The sequence below is a fragment of the Haliotis asinina genome, chromosome 15, assembly GCF_037392515.1.
Source record: "Haliotis asinina isolate JCU_RB_2024 chromosome 15, JCU_Hal_asi_v2, whole genome shotgun sequence".
Lineage (NCBI taxonomy): Eukaryota > Metazoa > Mollusca > Gastropoda > Lepetellida > Haliotidae > Haliotis > Haliotis asinina.
Genome location: NC_090294.1, coordinates 44,050,022 through 44,077,748, shown reverse-complemented (window position 1 = coordinate 44,077,748; position 27,727 = coordinate 44,050,022). Strand labels below are relative to the sequence as shown.

Genomic DNA, 27,727 nt, shown 5'->3' with positions numbered 1-27,727 from the left:
TGCAGGGTTTCTCCTTGTTTGGCTTGTGGTAATTTCTGATGATGTTGTTTTGGTTTCATGTAAGCGTTGGCTGCATGGATGAAGTAACCATTGTCTTTGTTGATAATCGGCTTGCAGGGTTTCTCCTTGTTTGGCTTTTGGTCATTTCTGATGGTGCTGTTTTGGTTTTGGTTTGGTGTAGGCATTGTGTTGAGGTCAGAGATGAGGGCAGTAGTGAGTATTCTTGATAACAGAGTCCCAGGTCTTATGTTCTCAGCTCTTTTGCTTCATGTGGGCAATTCATTAACAAAGTATGTGTGGTAAAAGGTTTGCAACGAAACAGTTTGAGTTGCATAGTGTACCTGAAAATTTTTCAAAAGCTTTTAATTGTGGAGAATTCATCTCAGTTTAAAGCCTACAGTCAAGAAGACTAAGATGATTGTATGAATGTTTCACTCAATATTGCTCCGTCTTGTGTGAATGTGACAAAAAGTTGGTGAATCAGTTCAGTTTTATACCACACTCGGCAACATTCCAACTACAGGGCAGCAGTATGTATATAACTGAATCTGGACCAGACAAACCAGTGATAAACAGCATGAGCATCTATCTATGCAGTTGCGATATGATGACATGTGTCAACCAGCTCAGAGATCCCTTTTGTCTCTTTTTCCATTTTTTAACCTTGATCTTCTCGGGTAATGTGACCAGAATGTTGGTTAATGTTGTACTCAAGACAGCATTAACTTGAATACCCATATATAATGAATCTGAGCTGTCCAGTCCTCACCTTATGCCTTTAATACAAGGGGACCAACAGGTGAAAGATAGAATGACTAAGGGATATTATGGTCTTAAATTATTTTAAAATTAAACTCAAAATTATATTAGATTAAATCAGACTTAATAGATAAATGTTCTGATGATTTGGAAGTTGATTATTTGGTGTAGTTTACCTACATCAAGTTTGGGACTGAACATTTTGTACAGTAGCAAATTCATAATTGTATTGTTTGTGAATGTTGTTGCCAGGACTTGCAGGCGGACCCCTGGATCCTGCCTATCATCCAGGGTTTTGTCCAGATGGAGCGCTGTAAGATGGACTTCGACGAGAACAAGAAGAAGATGTCCTCAGACTCTGTCACTGACTTTGGCAACACCAAATACATCGAGCCACTCGGCTATGACATCTGCATTGTCTCGCGCCGCAGCAGACACAGAGCAGGTACTGTGGTCTGCTCATAGAGCACTCTGAAAATATTTCCCAAATCAGTCTAAAAAATATTTATAGTTTTCACAAAAACCCTGGTTTGATTCCCCGCATGTTTACAAATTAGGATGTACATTTCTGGTGCCCCCTGTCATGTCATTGTTGGAATGTTGTTATAAGCGGCGTAAAAGCTCGCTCGCATGAACGCTCACTCTCACTCACTTACTCACTCACTCACTCACATTTTTGAGCGGCATTTATTACTTCTAGACAGGGGTATTGTCTTTGTTCTTTTAATGTGACTTTTAGTTTTGCTACAGATGCTCATACCTATACGAAACAAGCACACCATCAAAATAATGTTTTATTATGTGGTCTGTAAAATGCTGGTACCTGTATGAAAATAATGTTCAAAATGTTAGCCAGAAAGTGAAAAGATGGTCAAATATTGTGCATCTGTCTTTGTATTGAACCTTGTATGCAAGCATTGCCTCCCCTAGTGTGTGTCAGGATGCTGTCTGTGTATTTCTAGGCACACGGTCGAGGAGGAGAGGAATAGACAAAACAGGTGCCTGTGCCAATTATGTTGAAACGGAACAAGTAAGTTACCATAGTTATCATTGGTGAAGAAATAAAATTTATGATCTGCCCACTTCAGTGTCAGCTTTTTCCTAATTATTATTATTTGTTATTATTTAGCACAAACACCAACGGAAATCTGTCACAAGAAATGTTGTATGTTAAGACTTCTGGGCCCAAGATTCAAATGCATTATAGTCTGTTTGCAGTGAAACTGTACTGATGAATTTCACTTCAACTGAAAAAGTAAATCAAATAGAGTGACATTAACATTGCAGATCCTCTTCATTTCACCTTGCCAATTGAACATTGACATCTCTGAATTTATTGAACTTCGGATAAAAGTTGTTTGACAAGCAGTCATAGTTTCTGTCACTGTGAATGGTTTTGTATTTCAAAGGGTTAGGTGCAGTAGTTAGAACAGTGAAACAAATGCATGTGCGGTACATTTTAATACAATGTACTACTACAATTAACTATTGGTACTCTGTGTTCCATTTAATGTACCCTGTCTGTGTCATGTGCTATCTGTATTGCAGATAATTGAGTTTTCACCCCACCTGGTGTCGTTTGTACAAGTGCGGGGATCTATACCTGTATTCTGGTCACAGTCCGGGTTCAAGTACCGTCCTCCACCAAGACTTGACAAAGGTAGGTGCAGACTCACTTGATTGCTGATGAGCTACTTTTCTCTTTATTTCAGCTGAACGTGGCAGTAATGATCCCTTTGTTTTAAGTTTTGTGCATATTGGTTGACAGAGATCCATTTTGACCAGACGAATGGGTCATTTTGATGAACATATGTCCATTTTGACCAGGTTGATCAGCCATTTTCTCCAACAGAGGTCCATTTTTGAAAGATACATTTACTGTTTTACATCGATTGCCAATATTTTCAGGCAATGTTATATTTTGTGATCTGAGATGATGATGTATATATGCTATCATCATTGCAAGTATCTTTGGACATGGGACCTGGTCTTTACATAAAATCCAAACCCCATGCTTGCAGTGTATGAAACTCCTACAAATCGACAAGAAGTCCACAGGGTTGATAACTAAAAAATGTTGCCAGCCATGTTAACATGTAACCAGCCCTGTGTTATACATAGGAGATTGAGATATGGTGTTAAAAGAAAGTAATTAAAGAAATACTTGTAGTGAGGGAAACTTGAATATGAGCAAATTTAATAACACCATGACTTGGTAGTCTCTGTTGATTCATTTGTGTCACTACCATCAGAAAAGAACGATATTTAGGAGATAAACATCATGTGTTGACCAATTTCCGGGTGTTATTGAGTATTTGAAGCACGGGAATGCATTTGGAAAACATGGCGTCAGCCAGAGGTTTCAAATGAAATATTCCTGAGCTTGCAACAAAACAATTTTTTGCGATGTTTCTATGCATCAATATGCATTGAATAGTCTTGCAGTCTCCGGGAATCAAATACCATTTGATCATGTTTTCCAACCAATCAGATTACAGAACAGAGTGACTTTTGGTTCACAATATTCATTTATCATCCAAAACTGTGTTCCACAGGAGATATTGCTTGTGTGAGATCAGAGGATATGTCCTAGGAGATATTGTTTTGACAGTAGATTTGCACAATGCCATAGCATCATGAACTTGATGATGTCACAATGCTATGACATCACTGCACTGCAAATCTAATGGCAGTACTGTGTTCAGAGATGTACATTTTTCACTGAAATCTAATGAAGAATGATTTGAGATGATAAACAATATACATGACAGACGTTAAAAAAAACTTGAATTGTACCTGTACCATTCAATAAATATGTTGCAGGTACTATTGCATTTTGTTGGTTTGGGCTAACTTACAATTTCACCTTTCTGTCACATCAGTTGACCCACTTGTGGATTACTGTTGCCTGACATTATTCATTGGCTGAAAGCATTTGCTAGACCAGTCACATTTAGTGTTAGATAAATGGGTAGGTAGATGTGTGGAAGTTACAGTTTGATTGATCATGAACTATACAGACATTGTTTAGTTACCACAATTGTAAATTATTTTCAAAATAATATTTCCAGTAGTCAATGACATGGTCAAATATATACCCTTGGAAAATGTATTGGCGCGCAGGACCGCCTATGAAATAAAGTAGTAAGCCCCCAATGTAACTAGCAAGCAGTGGGCCGCCGGGCAGATGCTATTTCATACACTGCATACTTCTCTTTAACTCAGAAACTAATAGTGGAGAAGAAAGTTTCTTTGCAAATCTATTGAAGTGTTCCAGATGGTAAAATGGCTGCCTTGACAAAGGGAGCTAACTCTTAGAGGCTTACAGCTCACTTCAAGGCATCAACAGACAATTGTCTTTTTTCACATCCTAGTGTGGATTAAGTGGATAAAATGTCTCCTTCTATTACTTTCTACCACTATTTCTATTGCATCTATTACTTTACTTCATTGATAATGCTTCCATTGTAAGACAAAAATTGTATCTGTCATATGTATATTATATATACTAGTGTGTGTATGAATGTTTTTAACTGTGGAACCTGGTGTGCTCTGGCCTGTATATTTACATATGTCACTATATTGTTCACATTCAGGACTAAGGAGTCCTGGGGTTTTGGTGCATATTGAGTATTTTGTTCCTGAGAAGATACTGCTGTGTTGAGTGAAGTGTAGCTGTAAACAATCAATTGTTGCAGCTATAGTAGAATTCACAGAATCATTTGAAGACAGTGGGGTAGCCTAGTGGATGAAGGTCACATGCAACCAAAAAATCAAACATAATTAAAACACATTTATCACTTATTCATGACATATAATATACATTGCTGCTTTAAAAAAACCCAAATAAACACAATTATAAGCGTACAATCGCGATTCAAAAGTGCAGTATTTTGTACTTGGGCTTACTTCCCCTGAAACGAAGCCCTCGGGAGACCGAACCCAGTCATAGCGGGTGGATATGCAATCAAGTGACAGCTTCCGATTGGCTGTTTCATTTGCTGATATGCTGTGGGTTCATTGTGGGTACAGAAAGATGATCTGTTTGATGGGCATTTTAGAAGTATAGCCAGTCACAAAGAAAGATTCTTTATGGATAACAACTTCTTTTTGTGTACTTGATGCGTCGTTTCAGTATGGATTCATATAGTGTTGTCAAACAAAATCATATGCTCGAAAAGAAGTCGTTATCCATGAAGAATGTATATAGAGATGTTGGGTTTGGAAAATAGATGTTCTCTGAATTTGCGCTCGATCCAATGAAAAATCATGTCAGTAGAGATGGTCAACTACTGCGTGGCTGGAATCTGTCATTCGTCTAAGTACAAAGCAGGACTTGAAACTGACAAGAGTTTGCACCAGTTTCCGTCAGATCCAGTCATCCGAAAAAAATGAATGTAGTTTGTTTGCAACCCACAGACATAAAAACATGTCATGTGTATCACACGTGCCTGATTACATAATGTGGCAGACACGGGACTCGGGTGCAGAAATCAACTTATTTTCTTTATGTCATATAGTCTGATAGGTGTTAAGTTCAAATTGCACGTGGTCAATGATTGAAGCTGTGTATTGCATGTTGTCTTTAGCAGACAGGCAGACAGACATATAGGTGTGAATAAACCAGACACTGAGCTTTCGTTGAGACAGACTGCTTACCACAATCAACAAGTTGTTTTACGTAACAAGTAGATTATTTACTTGTTTGTGTACACAACCAAGATTAGACTACTGCTCACAACCTCAGAAGCTGGGCATGCATACTGTTTCAAGCTCCGCGAACCTATTCACTGCGCATGCGTTATGGACGCAAAGTTGTGTTTTACGTTGCATGTGACCTTTAAAGTGTTTGCTCATGACACCGAAGAATCAGGTTTGATTCTCCAAACGGGCACAGTGAGTGAAGTCCCAATTTTGGTGTCCCCCACTGTCATATTGCTTGAATATTGAGTGAAACTAGTTTCACTCACCCACGTAACTGTTTGAACATTGTTGTCATTTAGTCTCACATTATAGATGCCATGTCAGCATATGATCTGTGTTCAGAGATGTACATTTTTCACTGAAATCTGATGAAGGATGATTTTGGATGATAAACAATATACATGACAGACATAAAAAACCATTGGAGTCCACCTGTACTGTTCATTAAATATATTGCAAAGAATATTGCTTTCTATTGCTTTTGGCTAACTTACAATTTAACATTTCTATCCCATCAGTTGACCCACTTGTGGATTACTGTTGCCTGTCATTATTTCATGTTGAAGATTTTTTGTTAATTGGTTTGTCAAGGGATTATTTTTGTGTTATTGATAAGATTTCAGTTCAAAATATTTTCTGCTTTGATGGCATAATTGACGTCAAAAGAGGTGTGAACACTTTCACCAGATCTTCAGCTCCATATCATCTGACCAAGCTCATCAAGGAACACACTCCAGTGGAAAGCTTCAGATCAGAGAGACAGAAACTGCGAAAGATTCCTTTGGTTTCCAGCATATTTTTACATGCAAACCATCTCTATGGAATTGTCAGACTTTGGTCCTAAAGCAGTTCGAATTGCAGACAACATTTAAACCTGCTGTGGAACAAATTCAAGCATATTGATGCTTAATTCTCTTTTCACCTGGGTTTTCATGCAGCAATTCGAGCATGCATTTATGGATGGATTTGGCGCCATAAAAATGTCGATTATTATTTTTGATGTTGGATTTGTTTTTGTATTATCCATCTATATAAAATATGGGGTTTGCATTTCATTTAAAATCTGATGTCACACCTATGACCCCTTGGAACAGACCAGGGGTCGTTGTGACCCAATGGTTTGGAGTTAGGACAACCTGGATTGATTTGCAGGTTTACCTGGTTGAAGCCTGGATTTCTAGAACCTGTACTTGGAGAGTGGAATCTATGAGGTCTATATCATTGACAATAAGTGGTTTATGTTGAAGAAACGACTGAGTTTATATTACCATTACAACTTTTACCGTATGGATTGATTTGCCTGAATTTATGATATTACCTGCAATAGTTTTCTTTAACCTTTCATGTTTTGAAATAATTTTCCATTTGAAAGTTGAAGAGGGTTGCTGTACTTGTTTGGTACTAAGCACCCTGAAAGAACAACCACACCAAACTCAGAATCTGAAATAGAGGTAGATGAACAAAACAAAAACAGCCTAGCACAATGATGTATTCATATCTAACTGTTTTAGAATATAGACACATGAATAAGCCTTTCATCTATCTGAATGCAGTACAATTACTGTATATTAGTGTTCTCATTATTTGACGAAGTTATAACGTGCACATTAAGGTAATTCCAACCATTTATAAGATATGGTGCCGCAGTAAGTTACCCTGTAGGTGTAATTAAACATAAATTCTGTTTTGACCTTTGGAAGACATAAATCTATACTTGACACTAATTAACGATGACTAATTTATGCAAGAGGTCTGACAAATTGAATTTCTAATTTCACATTGTTTGTATGCCAAAGGCAGTGTCAAAATGAAATCAAGATGAATATTTGTACCATTGTAAATTTCTACTTAATTGCATCAGAGCTCCAGAAAAGGTGCGTATTTGCGTATTTTACTCAATAAGAATCACATGTACTCGATTAATTACAAATCTGAAAGTACAAAAAATGCATAAGAATTACTTAAAACGCAATAGGTCTATGATACCTTGCATACTTTTCTCAGTGAACTAAATAGGTTTGCGTATGATAATTCGTCGTGAAGCCCGAACTCTACAACAGCATTAGCAAATGTTAAGTCATGCCAATATACATAAACTATTATAGTCATAGCCACTGTCTGGAGTTGACTGTAGTAGTCACATGACTTCCATGTTGCCGGTTCAAAAATGGCTGCCAGCTATATTTGGGAATGTAAGAATTACTAAAAACTTCGGTCTATTGAGAAACATTTATATTTACATATTTGGAAGTGTTAATTACCCAATAAAAGGGACCAAGTGTAAAAGTACTGAATTCTTTTAACTACTGGGTGTATACAAAATGATAGTTTTCATCAAAAATTGCAATTACTGATGCATAAACAGACAAGGGAGTAAATACCCAAAAATTGTGTGGATCTCTGTTGCATTATTTAAGATTCCCCTGTAAATTATATGAATAAGCAAATGGCGGGATTCCTTATCAAGTAGTTATCACATTTTTACTTGGTTTAAGAAACAAACTCTCAGTATGACGAAATCATGCGATGTATTCTACTTACACCAAAAATAGTAACATAAGGCCAAACCCAATTTTATTTCTTGTTTTATAGAATTTTGTCATCAAAAAACCTAACATCAGGAGGGGCAAAAACAAAACCACCAGTCAAAGCAAAAACTCACGGGAGTTTTTCAAAACTACGTTCTTTTTCATGTTCATGATATCTGAGATGCTGGAGGCACTTATTTCTAACAAAAATATTGTTAGATAATTCGGTTTAAAGTCTCTGAGAACAGATGCTGATGTTTTAGTCTCCTGCACACTGCCTTGTCTTCCTCCCATATATCATAACATTAAGATTTTATTTTTTGAAAGGAGAAAACTTATTTATTTATTTTTTCTTATTCTTGAAAAAACATGTCTGGCAGGTCCATAAAATAAGTAATAAAATTGGTCTGGCCTAAACTTGTTCTTGTCTATCAGTAAACAAAAGCTAGAGGTCAAAGCACTTTGATTTTTGGTCAGAATCTCAGAGGTTTCTGCCCAACAAAGTGAGGCAAGACCGATACTAGATAAGGAATATAAATATTGGATGATAAATATAATAACGAGTGTGCAACCTGTGTTCGTTATATTCAGTAAAACAGTAGCAATAATATTTTAACTGTATCAGTGGTGTTATATTTTGTCAGATCAACGAAAAGTGACTACATTACTGTCAATTTAGAAATATGGAACAGAATGAATGCTAACTTTTTTCCAGTGTTGATTGACTATTACGGATATTTTCCATACTGAATGTGATGAATATCATACAAATTGATGAAGAAATACTTTTTTTTAAATATATTGATGAATATTGGATTCTTGTGATATAGGAAAACAAACAGAATTGATTAGCGGATACAGTTCAATTCAACAAATAGGCACGTGCATCTTAACAGCCTTGATATTTAGCGTCTACAGCCATATTCCCATTCACAGAGCCAACCCAGCGTGGTACTAATTTCATAGCGTGTAAAGTGGTTTTGTGCTGCCAGTTGAGAGAGTATATATTTTAACGCAGTTACAGGCACTTCTTTGTTTTAGAAGTCATTTCCCCAAGCACTGACCCTGTAGATGGAGTACTGTTATAATAGCAACCTATCTTGTATTATTTATTCATCAACAGAATCACCATTTTTCAGTATTATCAAAAATTGTCTGATCAAAGGGCGTTGTTTCATAGCCACAGTTTCTCAGATCACAGATGATCACAGGCAGGAATCATGTTTTCGAGGCTTGATGTATATTTCATTTCTTACATGGAGGGGGAGGGGGAGGGGGAGGGGGAGTAGGCTTGTCTCCTAATGTGTCTTGGCAGTGGTGTATCCTGCTCAGAGGGTGGTAGGTTTTCGTCACTGGAGGCACGGTCTGTAATTGTTATGTTTTGTGAAAGGGGAGTTTGCCACTGTGAGGTTTTATGTGATTCATTTTTTATAGAGATCATTTGTAAATTAATTTTTTAAACTTTTTCTTTGTGGCTGGGGGAAAGCAATTTTGTTTTCAGAACAAAAAGCTTTTGGGAAAGGTTCACTATTTTGTAGTTGTTTTAACGTTCATTTTGAGAACCATGGGAATTTAGAAGTTTGAATAAGTTTTGAGAAATCTATTATTTCATTTGTGAACTTTTATCATTCAATGTTGGTAATTCCTCTTTACAAATTTTGAAGTTTTCAATTGCCACAAGGATACAGGATTGCTCCCCTTGGCAATGTCAGGATCTGCATATTTACTTTTTGTCTCAAATCTTTAAGGTTTCCTTGGTGTCAATTCAGACCTTTTGCTAGATCAAGCAGTGAAGAAGTTATTATCATTAATGTGTTGGAGATGGTTTTTTATGTGAAAACTGATTGCTTCTATAAAGCTGGAATTTTGCTTACAGTGGTATTTGACAACAAACCAACATAAGCACAAAGTCTGCATCATACATATGACACTCTTTGTAGTAGTATAGCCAGACTGAGCAACAAACTCTACTGAATTGTGTGTGAATCATGTCAAGTTGACACACAAGGAAATATTAGTTGTGAGAAACACTGCACAATCGTAACGGAAAAGGAAATTTATTCAAGTGATTAGACCCAGAAAGTAAACAGCTTGGTTATTGACCTTCCAACTGGGATAATTAATATCAATCATTGAGACTGTAAAAAGTGGAATTCGACTAAACGTGAACAGCAGATTAAACTAATTGTAGACCATGGTGAGAACAGACTGAATTTTGCCTAATCGTCTTGTTTTCGACTGTTATCGGGACAAACCAGATGGTTATTTGCGCTAATATGTTCACTCTCTGCCCCATGAGGTCCTTTCTGACAGGAAGACAAATGTGAATTGGAGAAAAATGGTCTTATATTCCTGTCCAGTTTGCAGAGTTAAATTGAATAAAATGTTCAAGAGAAGTTATCAATCAAGGACTTTATAGCAGATGACTAAGAATGGCAGTGAAATTTGTTTCGATTTCAGAAGTAAATGTGATCAGTTGTCATGCAGTAGTATTTCAGGTTTGGTCCGATCTATGTTGAAAGTGCAGAGTTAGCTCCAAGTTCCAAGAAAAATTTGGTAAGATTTGAGTTGTACTTCATCGGTGTTTTGTTTGGAGAAGCTTTTTCCACCATCATTAGATTTTTAAAATTTCAAATAAAGATATGCTGAAATACCTCTTGACATAAGTCAGGAGAACCTGTGAATATAGCCGGTTAGAATTATATGCTGCAACCTCTGGTGGTCTTCTTGTTGAGATTCATTGTCAGAATTGCATGATACAACCTTTGTTGGTCTCCTATTAGGGATTCATTGCCTGAATTGTTCCCTACAACCATTGATAGTGTTTTGTACGGATTACTAACCAGAATTTCACACTACAACCTGTGATAGCCTTTGGGTTAGGATTCATTGTCAGAATTGTATGCTACAACCTTTGATGGTCTTCTTGTAGGGATTCATTGTCAGAATTGTATACTACAGCCATTGATGGTCTTCTTGTAGGGATTCATTGTCAGAATTGTATACTACAGCCATTGATGGTCCTCCTGTAGGTTTTCATTGTCCGAATTGTATGCTACAACCTTTGATGGTCCTCTTGTAGGAATTCATTGTTTGAATTGTACGTTACAACCTTTGATGGTCTTCTCGTAGGGATTCAGTGTCAGAATTGTGTGCTACAGTCTTTGGTGGTTTTCTTGTTTGGATTCCTGGTTAGAATTGGTGCTCACAACCATTGGTTGAGGTAATTCATCTGCACTGTCATATTGACCTCAATATGCTCCCAGATTGAACCTATTAAAATATAAGATTAGTAGTTCTACATGTCAAATGTAATTGGCTTGACTGTATGTCACAAATTAATCTGACAATAAGGCAGCTCATGTCAATGGTACTATTGCCTGTGTAAGTGACCACCTGATTACACATTGCTTGAAAGTTGAAAGTATTTTTTTGTTTATTGTTTAACGCCCACCATTGAATATTCCATCTTTATTCATGACTTTAAATAATCGAGTCTGAACCAGACAATCCCTGATCAACGGCATGAGCATCCATCTAGGCTAGGCAATTGAGATACAATTTCATTGAAAGTGGTAAGTCCTTGTAATATAATATGAGTATTGTTAGCTGTTCACTCAAAGTCTGTGAACTGATGAAAGTCCATAATTTGTCACAACTGAATATTCTGAATCAAGTGCCAGCACTTTTCTTGGAACAAGGGAGCAGGCAAACAAGTCAAAATTTGAAAATGTCATTAAATGTTTTTCTAAATCAGCACAGTTATTGACACACCTCTCATCTGGAAGCATGAACCCTTCTCTTGATTTATTAATGATGTTTAATATCATAAAAGAATCTGTGCTAATTCCCTAGACAGAAAACCTGATTAGATTGACCTGGTCTGCTTAACCTGTGATAGCCATGTTTCTTGTGGGTTGATGTTTATGAAATTTCAAAGTATTTGAATTCCTAATTCCACTTTTAAGGAATGACCCTCTGATTAAGATTTCTGCTGTTATTACACTGATAATATGTGAATGTCATGATTAAGTCCCCCTTTCTATGATGAAACCTTAGAAGCCAAAGACTTTGAGCTGTTTTTCATGTTTTTCTTCCACTTTATAAAGTGTCACTGTTAGATCATTAGGTCTGGTGACACTGCATTACTTTACACTTCTTCGTCAGGCAGGGTGGCCTAGAATTTAAATTCCAATCTGTACTCTGACAGACTTTTAATCATCAGAGATGAAATCTGTTCCTTCAAAGTATGAATATGTCAAAGTTTTGTATAAAATAGTTCCAAATTTTGGGGGGGGCAGTAGGTCTCTGATCAATTTATATTCTATTAATTATTTTTTCTGTTTGGTGATGGATTTCTTTCATTTTGTATTCAGCTTAACTTTTCATATAGAATGAATGGTTATGATAAATTTCCTTCATCATTGATGAAATTGAGACAGGGATTTAATCATAGGTCCAGGTCGATAATGGCTGTAGTTACTGCACAAAAAATACAAAACTGACATTATTATCATGAATAATGGTGTACTTTGAATGGAATGTACTTGATGAGTCTTTGTATTTCAACCTATGTCCAGTAAATATTCATTAGCTTTGTGCCCAAAGTCAGTTTTTTAAGCAAATATTTTAGTGTGGATGTTGAATTAAGCCTGTATGGCAGGCTTGTTGCTGTGTGCCTGTGATGTTAGTAGACTTGTTGCTGTGTCCTTATGATGTTGGCAAACTTGTTGCTGTGTCCCTGTGATGTAAGTAGACTTGTTGCTGTATCCCTGTGATGTTGGCAGGCTTGTTGCTGTGTCTCTGTGATGTTGGCAGGCTTGTTGCTGTGTCCCTGTGATGTTCACAGTTTACACATTGACACCCCAAATGATTGCTCATGGCTTACACCCTGTTTCCCAAATGATTGTTCACTGTTTACACACTCGCTAAGTCCCCAAATCATTGTTTGCTGTTTACATTGTGTGTCTCCAAATGATTGTTCATTGTTTACACTGTGAGTTCCCAAATGATTGTTCATTGTTTACACTGTGAGACAATCACTGTTTACACTGTGAGTTCCCAAATGATTGTTCACTGTTTACACACTGAGTCCCCAAATGATTGTTTGTTGTTTACTAAGTATCCAAACGATTGTTTGCTGTCCCCAGTTGATTGTTCCCTGTTTACCCACGCAATGAGTTCTCAAGTTTTTGGTCACTGTTGACAGTGTGTACCTTCATATATAGCCCTGGGTAACAGCTCTCACCCAGTATCCCAGGTACTATTGTAAATCTCCCCAATACATCGAAAGCAAAAGCTGGTAAACTTTTGCAAAGCATTAATGCTGATATGCAAATAGGTGCATTGAGAACCAAGTTGCCTTGACATGTATCCTTTCAACAGAAGCCATCAACTGGCATCGTGACAGGAAGGAATAGTACATGTGACATATGATTGATAGAAGCCTACATCTGTAAGGGGCTTGTACATTTCACTGTTCATGTCAGTCCTTCCCTGGATCTGTCTCTCTTCTGCATTTTATTTCATAAAACTTACTTTATATTGAACCTTGTGTTTTATTGCGTTTCAAGGGAATAAACTGACATGTCTTGAGGACTAGCAAGAGAAAGATTCAGTTTGACATTTTACTTTGTGGTTGTAATTCAGAATGAAATATTTGTACATATAGGGATGCATGGTGGTCTTGTACCTGTCAAAGCAAAGTACTTCTTTTCGTGATATGATTGACAGAAATGTACATTCTTGTCTGTTTCCTGTCAGATCTGATGGGTAGTTGCAGACTCCGCAATGGCTATGACCAGGCATTTATAGTTGTACCACAGAGCTTGCCGAGGTCCATCTTGTGGTGACATTAAGTGTGAGTGATCATAAAATCTCCCATCTCTGTAGAGCATCATGACTGAAAAAAAAACTAAGGGTCTTCCATCAAGTGCTTGCTTCACTGTGTCAAGAGATATTACATCTACTTGAAAGATGTTTAACATTTCCTGTTGCTGCATCCATGAAGAGATAAGTGAGTGAGTTTAGTTTTACATCACACTCTGCGATTTTACAGCTATATATTGGCAGTCTGTAAATAATCAGGTCTGGACCAGACAATCCAGTGATCACAGTAGCAGGAGCATCGATTTCCCCAATAGGAACCGATGACATGTGTCAACCAAGTCAGCAAGCCTGACCACCCAATCCCGTTAGTCGCCTCTTATGATAAGCATAATCACCTTTGTGGCAATCATGGGTTGCTAAAGGCCTATTCTACCCTATGTCTTTAGATGAATAGATCTACCTTTGTGTCTTAATCAGGCTAGCTAATCTCGAAAAGCCCTATGACCTCTGAAGCCCATTCTTAGCTTAGCACATTGGGTACAATCAAAGTTAAGAATTCTCAGGGCTATGAACATTTTGAGAATAAGGACCCAGGTGTTTATAGTTACATTATGTTGGAGTGTTCCTTTATGTTTTTGGCTATGACAATGCATGCATGCATGCATGCCTCCATGCATACCTCCATGCATGCCTCCATGCATGCCTCCAACCTACCAACCTACCTACCCTCCCTCCCTCTAACACTTTTTATAAATGTCATTGCTCAAAGTGCTGAGTCAACTTTATCCATGTAAGAGATGAATAAGTGCATTGAGTATGATGTGATGGGTTCTGAAACAGCAGAAATATTGAATTACGTATAGTGCATGCAAACATACCCAATGACAAAAGGGGTGATCTGGGTAGTCGGGTGATTAAAGATCCGAGTTCAATTCCCCACAATGTTTGAAGCCAATTTCTGGTGTCCATGCCCTGACATTAAAAGTGACGTTAAACCACTCGCTCGCTCGCTCGCTCACTCACTCACTCACTCACTCACTCACTCACTCACTCACTCAGCAAAATACCCAGTGACAAACAAGACAGCACAACCAGCAGCAAAATATCCTCAGGAATATTTGGCAGCTAGAACCTGAAGTGCTGCTGATCCTTAGGACTCCATCTTTGAACCTGGCTCCTAACGTGAAAAAACATAATGGGTGGGATTGCTGTGACAAATCCAGGAAATCCTTGTCTCTGGTTTCTGTAGGCCCGCCTCACGATACAGGTTTCTTGCCCACTCTACACTTCCTGTCAAGCAAATGCAGGACATTTGAAAAATTATTTTGAAAAGGAAATGACTAATTATTTGTGCAGATAATTTTCCAGTCACCTGAGGCAAACCGTCACCTTGTTTTTCACGATAATATAGCAACGTCACTAGATATTATTTTTGACGAAGGCCTCCAGGAAATATTTGTGTTCTCTAGATTGTTTTGCAATAATAATAAACATGATTTTAGAGGAGAAATTATGAAGGAAATAAATAAATGTAGCATTGTTTACTAAAGCTTGTTGTTTCAAAAGCAATCCTTTGTGACACAAAGCAAACTGTGAAATATCAACTCTAGACCATTTGCTTGTTTGTTGGTTGGTTTTTGGCACTATTTGACATCAGTTTGTAAATGATTTAGTCTGAACCAGACAATCAGGTAATTTCCTTATATTACCGTATATAAGCCGACACTGTAGAAAAGCCACTGTAAAATAATTAACACTGTATACTTTACAATGTATTTTATTGATCAGTCATAACAAAGTGACTGTAATCGCTGTATACTTCCTGGCAGGTGTACCGCTAATCTGTACGATTGTCCTGGCCCTGACGACCTGAAAAATACTTTCGTGAAATTTCATCTCATTGATAAGCCGAACCACTTCTACACACTGAGTTTGTCCTCAAAATTTGGCTTATACATGGTAATATATGGTAATATTATTGGCATACAATCTACACAACTGGGACACAATGATGTGTCAACCAAGTCAGTGAGTCTGATCACCCAATCCCGTCAGTTGCCTCTTACGATAAGTATGGGTTGCTGAAGGTCAGTTGTAACCTGGATCTTTACTAGTTTCTTTGAATAAAAAAAAAATATTTGGGTTGTCTATAAGTCAGATATTCTTCCAAGTACTACCATAACATTGTACACTATGGAAGGGTAGTGGTTAAGACAATCACTCGTCAAGCTCTGAAGGTCTGGGTTTAATTCCCACATGGATATAATGTGTTGTGCCCAGGTATGGTGTCCCAGGACTGAAAACCATAGAATGTTGCCCAATGCTGAGTAAAACCATACTGCTCACTTTCATCACAGGCATGTCATACAGATATTTCATCATTGACAGATGTATGTTTGAAACAAACCAGCCTATCAAGTCATCGTCAGTCACAGCTGTATGTATTAAACTCCTATTAAGAAAGTGCGTTTCTTGTTCTGTTTTTCTTAAGGAAGGTATTCTCTAATGTGTGATATCATTTACTCATCAACTAGTAATGTCATTATGAGAGAAGACTTACTAATACAGACGACAAACAAATAGCATTTCAATGAAACCCAGTCGTTAATGTCTGTCATTATTGAGTGATGTATGTCAGTGTCGGGTGTGAAATCATCACAATTACCTTGTCCATAACAATTGGCCTTCTTTGATGTCTTCAACAATCCCATAAAGACAGACAGTGGGCTGGTGCCATATTTGATCAGGTTCTGATTTGTAGAAATAGAAAATTTCAACATATTTTGATAAATGTCAGTAACATTTCAGTTTAGAAGTGTTGATATATTTGAAATATACTACCGACAGAAAATAAGGGAACCAAGAAATTGAATGTAGATGACTTTGACTGTGACAGGGTACGTTATCGTGGCGTATCTCCCAAACGCAACATCCAATGACAATGGAATTTCGCATAATGCATGCCCAGCACGTGCTACACGTGCATACAGAAGTTAACTCCTGTAAATGTACTGGAGAAGTCGCAATCACTAATGCAATAGAGATTGACACTTACTGACAGAAATGCCTCCGAGGCAGTATCTCGGTGAAGCAACAAAATGGAGAATTGTGGGGATGATAGAGGTGGGGACATCATTATGTGAAGTTGCCCGGTAGATGGGTAAATCAAAAAGTGTAATTTCACGCCTGTGGGATAAGTACCGTCAAACGGGTGGAGTTGCATTGAGATCTGGGCATGGTAGAGCAAAATCAACGACACCAAGACAGGATCGTCTCATTACGTTAATTGCTCTACGTGATAGGTTTAAATCGGCCTTTGCCATCAATAGAGAATTCTGCACACTCACTGGAAGATGCATTTCCACCTCAACCGTTAAAAACCGACTCTATCAAGCTTGTCTGAAAGCAAGACGGCCTTTTAAGGGTGTCACCCTTTCAGCTCACCATAAGCGCCAAAGATTGGCATGGGCTAGGCAGCATCAGGGACGGGCTATGCGCCACTGGCGTTACACCATGTTCTCTGATGAGTCAAGGTTTTGCCTATGATTCACAGATGGCAGAAAACGTTGTTGGCATCGGAGCGGGGAGCGAAATGCCAGAGCAGCAATTCTTGACCATTGATATGGAGGTGATAGTGTCATGGTGTGGGGTGAGATTACACATGACAGACGATCAGATTTGGTCATCATTAACGGAGCCATGACTGGTCAGCGATACGTTGACCAAATATTGCGTCCTGTTGTGGCTCCACTGGCAAGAGTTATCGGCCGAAATTTTGTATTCCAAGATGATAATGCCAAACCACATCTGGCCCGAATTGTCTCTGCTTATCTCCGACAAGAAGGTATCCAGACATTGGACTGGCCCTCTAAGTCCCCAGACCTGTCCCCAATTGAACACCTCTGGGACGTTCTTGGTCGAAGGGTGTACGCCAGGGACCCAGGACCCGCCAACCTGGCCAAGCTTGGTGCACCTCTCCAAGAGGAATGGCGGGCAATACCACGGGCAACCATCCGGATATTGATTAACAGCATGCCATCAAGGTGCCGTGAATGTGTTGCCCAACATGGAGGACACACCAGATATTGAACTTGACGCCTAAAATTGATTTAGTGGATATTTAAAGCAGTTTAAAATTCGCTGTTATTTCGTTAGTTCCCTTATTTCTTGTCGGTAGTATATATTTTTAATTAGTAATCACAATGAAAGTTTTTCATAATGTTAATAACCAATGTTTTGAGTATGAGAAAGTTTACAAAAATGTTTTAATATTTGAAAAGAAAAGGTAAGATGGTGAGATTATTTTTATAATCCAAAATGAAACTTTTTCAGTTATTTATGATAACCAATGTTTTGAGTGTGAGAAAGTTTTAAAATGTTTTAATATATGAATTGTTTTGGTTTTTTTTGTAATAATCCAATATCAAACTTTTTCAGTTTGTTATCTATGGTAAGCAAAGAGGATGTAATGTACAATCAACTTTGGCCTCGTTTCACAGGGCACTAAGGTGATCCACAGGCAAACTGTAGCGCAAACAGGGTTGCACAGCATAGAGAAGATGACAAGTCTTCTTATATGCAAGCAAAGGGAGCAAAGGTTGGCAACATACTTCCCTTGCTTCGGATCGAAAAATATTTTTCATGTCAAAATAAAATATCACCACCATCAAAGGTACACTTCCATTTTCTCACTTGGCTGTGCTTTCCGTGAAAGGTCACCCCCTTCTTCTGTTACTAAGCTTCAGACTTTAGTAATGTCATTTGATTGTCATGTGATGTTAATATGCTGCTTGGTTGTATCACTGTCTCCTTTTATACACCATGTTGTCTCACCAAGGGAGTTTGTTGACTGAAAATATGGAATAGGTAGTTTCAGGGTATAGATACAGTATGTGTGTTGGAAATCAACTCATTTGATAAACCAGTTGAGGAATTCCCTAATTGCAATGAAGAATGATATATAGGTTTTGTTCCAAATCAGTTATTTTATTTAATATCTTGGAAAGTCACAGCTGACTACCCAAAGGCAAAAAGTAAATCACAGTTATATCAACTCAAAAGGACCACTCATTATACCTGGGCGTTCATTCTGTCCCTCACTGTGCCCTTCCATCCCCAAATATGTTCAGAGCATATCTCTTAAAGCTTACATGCTAGGTTCACCAAACTTCACACACATGTAAATTATGACCAAAAGATGTACCTTTCACTAATTTGAAGTTTATCAGGATTTTATTTTTCACTGTTTCCATGGAAACACAACTTGTAGTATGTGCTTAATGGTTTTCTCGTCTGCACCATATCACTGAAACTATTCAGTGGAAGCTGTCAAAACCAGCATCTGTCTATTCTGGTAAGTTGTCAACATTGGCAAAAAGTCTCAGTCCCTTCAGTGGCCTGTACATTTATCATCAGCTTTATTATCCAGCACATTGTCTAAACTGGATTACTTATCCAGCCCCAGTGAGTGCTGGTTTTGACAGCTTCCATTGTACATGCTTAAGTTTCACACAACTTTACTCAAGTTAATTGTGACCAACAGATATTCCTTTCTTGAGCACTCTTCAACAACGTCCATTTCATTATCTGCATCATGAGACAGTCAAGTTCAATGTTTTGTCTGTTTTCTATGGAAAAAAACAACACAATGTGTCCTTAAATTCTTCATTTAATCAGTAAATGGCTAAACTATTACCTAACATGTATATTACGTTTTGTGGAGTTTAGGAGAAAGTCTTGTGAGCTGCTGATCCTTGTCACAGCATATATACGGAACAGCAAAAGAAATACAACTCTAGCTTTTTGGCAAGTCTATAGATAGTAAATGTAAACTTACAATGCTTACTTTCATCAGATTTTTTTTTTTTTTGAAATTCCTTTCCAGGTCAGTATATGTCAATATCAGTCATTTCCATGTCCCAAAGTGGGAAGATGGGTATGTGAGCTGTGCTTACTTCTACTCTATTTTTTTCTTTTTTTTTCAGTGTCACTGTAGCTCATTATATACATTTTGACTGAAACATGTAGTGAGTAGCCAATAACACAGCTTGTCTTCAAATTCATCAACAGTTTATTGTATCTCCAATGTGATTGAATACACAATGCCGTCTAGTGGAATCCTTGGTGGCTGAGTGGGTTAGATGGCTGCCTTTTTGTAATGCCGATTAGATGTGTGTGGGTTCAAATCCCAGCAGGGACTCAGCCCAACTAAAAGTAATAGAATCTGTACTTAACTGAGGAAGTGAAATATCAAACATAACACGTGATTGTTTAGAGTTACGGTCTCTACACGTGTCCCAGGGCAAGGTATCATGCCTACAGCAGCTGTGAGGCAGGTCATCATGCCTTCCTTGTCTAATATCAGTCAGGTCAGCAGGAATGAGGAGTATTTTGACGATTACCATCCCCCTGGATGACGTTATAGGATCACAATAATGTTAATCATTAACTTTCAATTACGTCTTGATTTAATGCCACAAAAACGTCTCGTCTGATCGTAAGTGCTAAACCACTATTTACTCTAGTCATCTTGAGAGTGATTTTGTGCGTGCAACTTAAATGCAATGAACTTTCATGACAAAGCCCAATTGTAAATACAGTCGTTGACTTGAATGTAGCTTTATGGTTTTGTTTGATGATCAGCTGGGCTTGATGATTTTGTGGAATTATTTGACCGGTTGAAGTAAGTGGGCTTTGGTGGAGGCTGTGTGTGATGGGTTGTTGCCTTTAGTGTGTGGTTTATTGGAGGTTATGCATGTAGTGGATGGTGGGGTTAAGTGGATGTTGCATTTGTGAAAAGGTAGAGTTGTGTGGGTATTCTGCCATTTGAAGAAAACTTTGTATAGTGGAGTTATAGCAAAATGTGACTACACTGGGCCTGATCGACTGAGGTGTATCTTGGTTACGTGTTTCATATGAAGTGTACTCATCAGGTGGAGATTTTGGAGGTGCGCATGCCTTTTTATAGAGAGAATATCGGTAGTGGTGTTATTTGTGACGTCACAGGAGTGTTCTTATGCTGTGACATCATGGCGGCACAGCTGTTGGTGGGGGATTCCCCATAGGAGCATTGAAGTGTGGATTGGCCATATTATCGGGTTAACTGATTAAGCTTTTTTTTATCTCCCCTTGTTTGGGGGAGTGATTCCGATTTGGATTGTTGTGAGAACAGAGTAGATTTTGTGACTGTATTGTCAAAAGGATAATCTGACTACTACTTAAAATAAGGTATTTGTAATTGGGATTTATTTACAAATAAATGGGTGAAACGACATGTGTGTTTGTTGTGAGGAATGGCTGCTCTCTGGGTTAGAGAGTCGGGATCCTGAGTTATAGGCTTGATAACTGGGGAGGGAAAAATAACACTGCTAGTGAGTGGGTTGCTCTCTATAAAATGTAGTGATCAGGTTGATTTGAGTATACAGAAAGTTTTTGTACAAATAAATATATTACACTGGTGTGCCACAGCAGCAAACTAGCTGCCCCACTTTATATTGCTAACTCTGTAAGTGTTAGCAACATTGAAGTTCTCAAAATGTCCCCTTTCGCCTTACCTACCCTATGTTTAGTGGAGGTTAACTGAGGTTTTGTAGGGGGACTGGAGTTTTCGGGTGAGGTTTGGAAAAGAGGAATCAAGAAATCGTTCATGATAATCTTTTGTGTTTTTTCGTCATAAGTTGATCTTTTGTCAATAGTCCTTTTGTTCTATTCATGAAGAAATAGAAGGTTATAATTCTGAAAATTCCAAACGATAGTTGAAAGCCGAAGAGATTAATATGAATGTGTGCCAGTGTAAAATGCTGATAAAGTATGTTCCTGAGATGTGGGATGTATTAATGATAGGGTCTGCATCCCAAGTATTATAGCTCGACTTACTCCAGACAAATTCTGATGATTGTTTCCAATCCATGCCAGCTGTTTGTGATGGAACTTAATAACAGTGATATTGAATTTAAATCTCAACAAACTGGAAACATTACATATGATTTATGACGACTCTGTATTACAATTCCCCTACTTATGAAACAACATTGTTGTTAAATTCAAGCTATACTTTCTGGAAATAATGTGTGAAGTTGAAAATTTAATTATGTACTTTGTTGCCATGGGAATGAGTTAAAGAAAATTGTGTTGTTATCCTTATGTTTTATCTGAAACAAGCATATTGATACCTGTGACAGGATGTCCGTTACACGACAAACATGTGATTTGACAGGTTTGTCAATTATGAAATCGTAGATGTTGATTTCACAGTGAAGGGTCGACTGTTGCTGTTAGTGAAAATGTTTGTGTTTTGTGATTGTTCTTCAACACCGCATTCAGCTATTGTAAATAATCAAATCTGGGCCAGCTAAGCCAGTGATCAACAGCACAGGCATTAACAATTAGGATGCAGTGGGTTTTAGTAGTGAAGGGTTTAAGTTTTTAAAAAATAATACATATCTGAGAACGTATACTTCACCTCCTTTTTGCCGGAGGACATACCAAGTCCCTTTTCTTTGAAGATGTCCCCATTGTTTTCAATCAGATAATTCTCCTTGAAGATCTGGATTAGAATTGATCTTCAAAAATCCATACTAGTATTAGGTGACTGATGTGATCTGGTGGTCAGACTTGCTGACTGGGTTGACGCATGTCATTGTATCCCAATTGCATAGATTGATGCTCATGATGTTGATCACTAGATTGGTTCAGGCTTGATTCTTTACAGACAGCTGCCATACAGTTGGAATATTGTTGCATGCAGCATTAAACAACAAACAGAGAATTATGTTGTTCAGTATTTTAAAAATTAAGATGATGAATCAATTACAATCCATTAGAAGTAGGGCTTTACCGAGTATAGTATTACATTAATTGCATTAAGTGCACATATGAAACACCTTGTCAATGAGCAGATCCAGGAATTTTGAAAGAAGGGAAGGGTAGGGGGAGGGAAATGTTCAGGGGATTTGAACCCTGCAATGAACCCCAACGCAAAAAAAAAATCTTGAGTGTGGTCTTAAGCAGATTGAGTTGAAACCGTTATTCATAATTCAAGCCTTAATTATTGGTGTTCGTTTCATAGCTGACGATTGTTGGCAGCACATTTTGTAATCATTGAATATTTAGACATGAAAGGAACCTTTTACACTAAAATTCCACTACTACACTGTTGATCCTATCAGTCACATCTTACACCAAATACATGTTTAGTTGTTTAATTTTACATGAGACTGATCCAAGCCTATCAAAGCAAATTCAGCACCTCGATACATTTACACAAAGTGATGTTTGTCCTGAGACTGTGTGCAAAGTCTGGCAGCTACATTTATTATAGTTACACCTACACAACAATTATTATGTAGAAAGTTAACATGTAACAAATAAATGCATAGATTTCGGCAAAATTATTCTAAACATTTGAGGAAAGGTGTATAAAGGTTATATTGACAGTATGAAAAATGAAAATACTGTATTTTTTGGATAACATTATTGTATACCAAACCTACGTCGAAATACAGCGGTACTAGTAATCCACTTACTATCTCGGTGTACCTGATGTGAAATAGCAATACAAACTGACAAAGAAAATATTTCAATATTTGTCATCAGTACAGTATGTACATATAACAGTCTGGCCAGTTACCATAGTGATCCCAGCATCAATCAGACAGAGAGCTACATGACTATTGCTAAGACTGATGCTTTGTCTCTGAATGTTTATACTGGTAGTTTTGATTGAAACATTTAAATAACCCCTTTTAAGCTGAAAATGGACTAGTGAGATTCCTGAACCGGAGGAAATAGAGATTTGCTTCATTTGGAGTTTCATTGCAGAAACGGTTGGATGACAGGGCAAGATGTGGTGTAGGGACTGTGAGACTGACTTACTATTGCTGTGAGGAGTTTGACACAAGTCTTCAACTTGCTGATGACTGATATTGATGATCTCCCAAGCTGTTGGACCTATACACAGACGAGCATTTTTACAACCCTCTTGTACAAGAAGACAGAATCAATTTATTTAATTCAAGACATCATTGTATTATGCATGAAAAATATATTAAGTACAAGCACTAAATGCTAATCCTTTCCAACAAAACGTCCATTATTTATATATTTCTGGATTAAAAAAGAACTGTTAAATCATTTCTAGTCCTCTGATTACTAGTGTTAGCTTGACACGTACAATTACAGTCTTGTCTCAAAAATCTATTTATAGCTTGTAACCATGTTAAGTTGCCCTTGCAGATATGCTTGCATTGTACAGTGGAGGGTAGTTAATGCCTTATTATTGAATTTGTTACTGATTTCAAGTAGAAATCAAATAAAACCAATACAAGACTTGGAGGAACTTGGTACAGTTCCCAGGTGGTAATGTCCGTTAGGATTTAGTTCATGTTTACTTGCAGGAATGTCTGATGGAAACGAAATTGATCATGGCATGGAATGTGGTCAGTGGTAGTAGTTTCCATCTCATGGTGTTGTCTCTACTCAAACATATATTCAGTTTTGTCCTGTAATCAGATGAAACGGAATGCATGTCATCTCTGATGCATCTCAGAAAGGGAAATGATAAATATTTAAGACCCCTAAAAATTGTTATTTATGCGCATGCTTTTTCCCAGTAAGCATCTCTTTTTTTCGTGTAAAATATCTTATCAATAAATTCTTCTCACTTCGGAGTTGTTATCAGATTTATTAAGATTAGCAAACGTCGTCTCTTGACAATATTTAAGTCATGGATCAGGTTGCGTCTGCAGTTGCCAGACAGGTAATTACTCATGGTTATACAGGGAAGTTGTAGGAAGTTGTGGATGGTTTTTAATACTTCGTCAGACAAATTATTATTGTCCAGCAATTCGGATGACAACGTAAATGTCGTGTGTAGTTTCAGAGACAGGTGGCGTGAGCGTGATGTTTGGTCGATGATTCCTCCTAACCCATTAGTCATTTTCATTACTAATATTATTTTATGAGGAACTATATACATTCATTTCATCCTTATAACAGAAATATATTCTTGAAAATTCATAAACTTTTGTTCGTGGATGTGTCTGTCATTTGAAGTGTTTTGCTCAGGTTTGAATCAATGGAAGTATGTGAATGGCTTTGAGTTTTCTGAATATCTCAAAACTGAGTTGAACTCTCTTGTCTGAAACTTGTTTGGACTCAGTGAAACTTGGGAAATTAAGAGTGGGTCGTTAAATCTGACTTTGTGATAGTACTGACTGGCATAGCTGTCAGATATCATATCAGCATACAAATGTTTCATGGAGTGTGTTAGGTATCTAATGTTTATATGCTCACATGCAAAAGTAACGCAAGTCGAGTATAAAGAATATATGTATATAATTTTCAGTATTAAATACAAGAAATACAAACAGGATCAAACAGACAAAAAAAAAGAGTGAAGACATTTCATTGGTCACCAAGACTGATGACATCATTAACTTTTCGAAAGGATTTGACAAGAACAGATCTCGCTGGTGTTGACAAGAAATGTGCAGATCTTGTCTAGAGATGGTTACCCTAAGACAACCGCTGTGATTATGTTTAAGTCAAAATGATGGGCAACATTTTGGACAGACACTCCAGCTTCCAAACATCTGATAGCCTGGTTTCTTTCATTTTGAGTCAAACGTGGCATTGTTGAACAAGGAGTGATAGACACAACTATACCCTGTGACCAGTGCTGGTGACAATTCATGCATGTTACGTTTTATGAGATGTGTGTGCATGATACCCACATGTTGATTGGTACACTGCATTTTTGTAATTCCTTCTGCTGATGTGTTTTTACTCCAGGCCTTCCAGAACACAACAAAATTTATAGATAACACAGTCAGGCTTCACGATATGCCCAAAAAACACATATCAGTTTAGGGTTTCAAGTTTGTTTCCTGTTTGGATAAAAAGAAACATGTTTCTTTAGACTAACAGCTAGTCTCTGAAATAAACATATTTTACTGAAAAAACGTTCATAGTGAAAAAAAATAATATATTGAAAAGGAGCCCTGAGACTTTCTTCATTTCCTGAAGCTACGGAAATCTAGACTTGCCACATTTTCTAGACTTGTGTGGGCTTTCTTGGATATTTATAAACATTAGTCTGTACGACAGACTAATGTTTCTTGTGCATGTGAGTTTATATTTTCATATTAGAATGAAAGCATTTGTCATAAGCTGTTACTTTTTTTATACAGATTGTGCTTTATTGTGTTTTCCATTTTTGTGAATGTGTTAACTGAATTCACAGCGACAAGGGATTTGAAACATTCAGTTCAACACAACCAGGTTAAAATATCAATAAATATCATAACTTGTTCTGGACTGTGAGTTGGACAGAACACAGGATTTGACATATCAACATGTCAGTCAATGACTGTGCATAGGTGTGTACATCTAAGAGAAGAGATAATGTTGAACCTATCATCTAAGAACAAAGAACACCAGCAAAGAACAGCACTCAGCACACCCCGAGGTTGCAGTGTTCCTTTTGTCTAAGTTTAAAACTTTTGCAGTGTAAACAGCATTTCGAGTTATGTTTGAGAATACAATGCTTGTAAGTTATTGTCTTCTTTTGAAGAACTGCATGGAGACGAAACACACCCTTTTGCCACCAGTTTGAATTTTTTTCTTCCCAGACACAAAATGAGAATGTCAGTCATTGTTATTTTATGAACAACATTAGAACAGTGACTCAGATATACTAAAAAACTGCCTACACCAGAACATGTTTTCTTCAAGACATACACATGCTTAGACAACACATTTGAACTCACTGAAGACATGCTTTCGACCCTAAACCAAATACTTGAATTGTTATGCACAGATGTAATAAGAATAAATGTAAAAGTTTATATGAATTAAAACGATTTTGGACTTATTATTTAGAACTTGTGGAGACTTAAAAGTTGAAAACACTTTAAAAGTTTTAATTCTGCAGCACGGCAGTAAATAATGTCAGAGACTTGTCAACATTGCAAGTTCGAAGTGAATCTACTCAGACTGATGTAACTAGTGTTTTACGAAAGGGATCGTCTATCTTAACCTTATGGAGTTCTGCTGGTATTCCAAGCCCTCATTACATGTCGTGTGTTCATCTCAGTGGGGAGTGTAGCGCTATTTGCAGGTTGCAAGTCTCTGCCCTTCTCGATAGCATTTCTTGCTGGGGTATTTGATTGTCAATCAAGATATGACAAGGCTTCCCAAGTGTGTTAAGGAATTTAAACAAGTAGAGCTTAAACTCCATGGTTCTTGTGTCCAGAGACAAAAATATGATCGGATGAAAGTTATTTAAGTCTGCTTGAATGCACTGGCAATATTGGAAAATCTTGCGTGTTTATTTTTCCACCAAAAAACGTCTTCATTTTATATTATTGTGCTGTCGTGTTTTAGGTTCCAATTCCTCATTTTCTATTACATTGTTTTCAAGTCAGGAACATTGTAAAAAATATAACACGGATGAAATATAGTTTGTTATTGCATTTGCTTGTACTGTTGTGAACAGATTTGTAATTTTGACATTCAAGCTTCAATAGTTGGAAGGTTTGATTTGCGGCTGAATATTTCAGATAGAGGCTGTTTGCTGCAAGATGTCAGATGGTTATTTGAAGTGCATTGAGTTCAAATGAGAATTGATTTGAAGCGTGAATATGAAATGTACTTTCTGAACTATAGGATTAGAACACTTTGTGCCTATGTTCCCGTGAATTACTAAGTTGGTGTAGAGAATCACAGGTGACCTTAGCTGTATGATGCCAGTTTAAGGACCCTGTTCTACATTGATGTTTCCTCTCAGAAATAAATCTTTCTTGTTGGAAAATATATGTCTGAAAATGAATACATAATATCCAAAAGGAGCTGAGACCAACTGTTAACATATGCAGTTTAACTGATCATGTCGGAGATCTACAAAGACA

General features: G+C 37.3%; 1 protein-coding gene across 2 annotated transcripts in view; it reads left to right on the top strand.

Moving 5' to 3' along the window:
* LOC137265586 (phosphatidylinositide phosphatase SAC2-like) overlaps positions 1–27,727 on the top strand; it is a 345,091-nt gene that overhangs the window by 69,672 nt on the left and 247,692 nt on the right. For both annotated transcript variants that reach the window (XM_067801010.1, XM_067801009.1), the window contains 3 exons: positions 1,012–1,204; positions 1,722–1,789; positions 2,308–2,419. In XM_067801010.1, the coding sequence (XP_067657111.1) occupies positions 1,012–1,204; positions 1,722–1,789; positions 2,308–2,419 (373 nt within the window). The remainder of the gene's footprint in view (positions 1–1,011; positions 1,205–1,721; positions 1,790–2,307; positions 2,420–27,727) is intronic.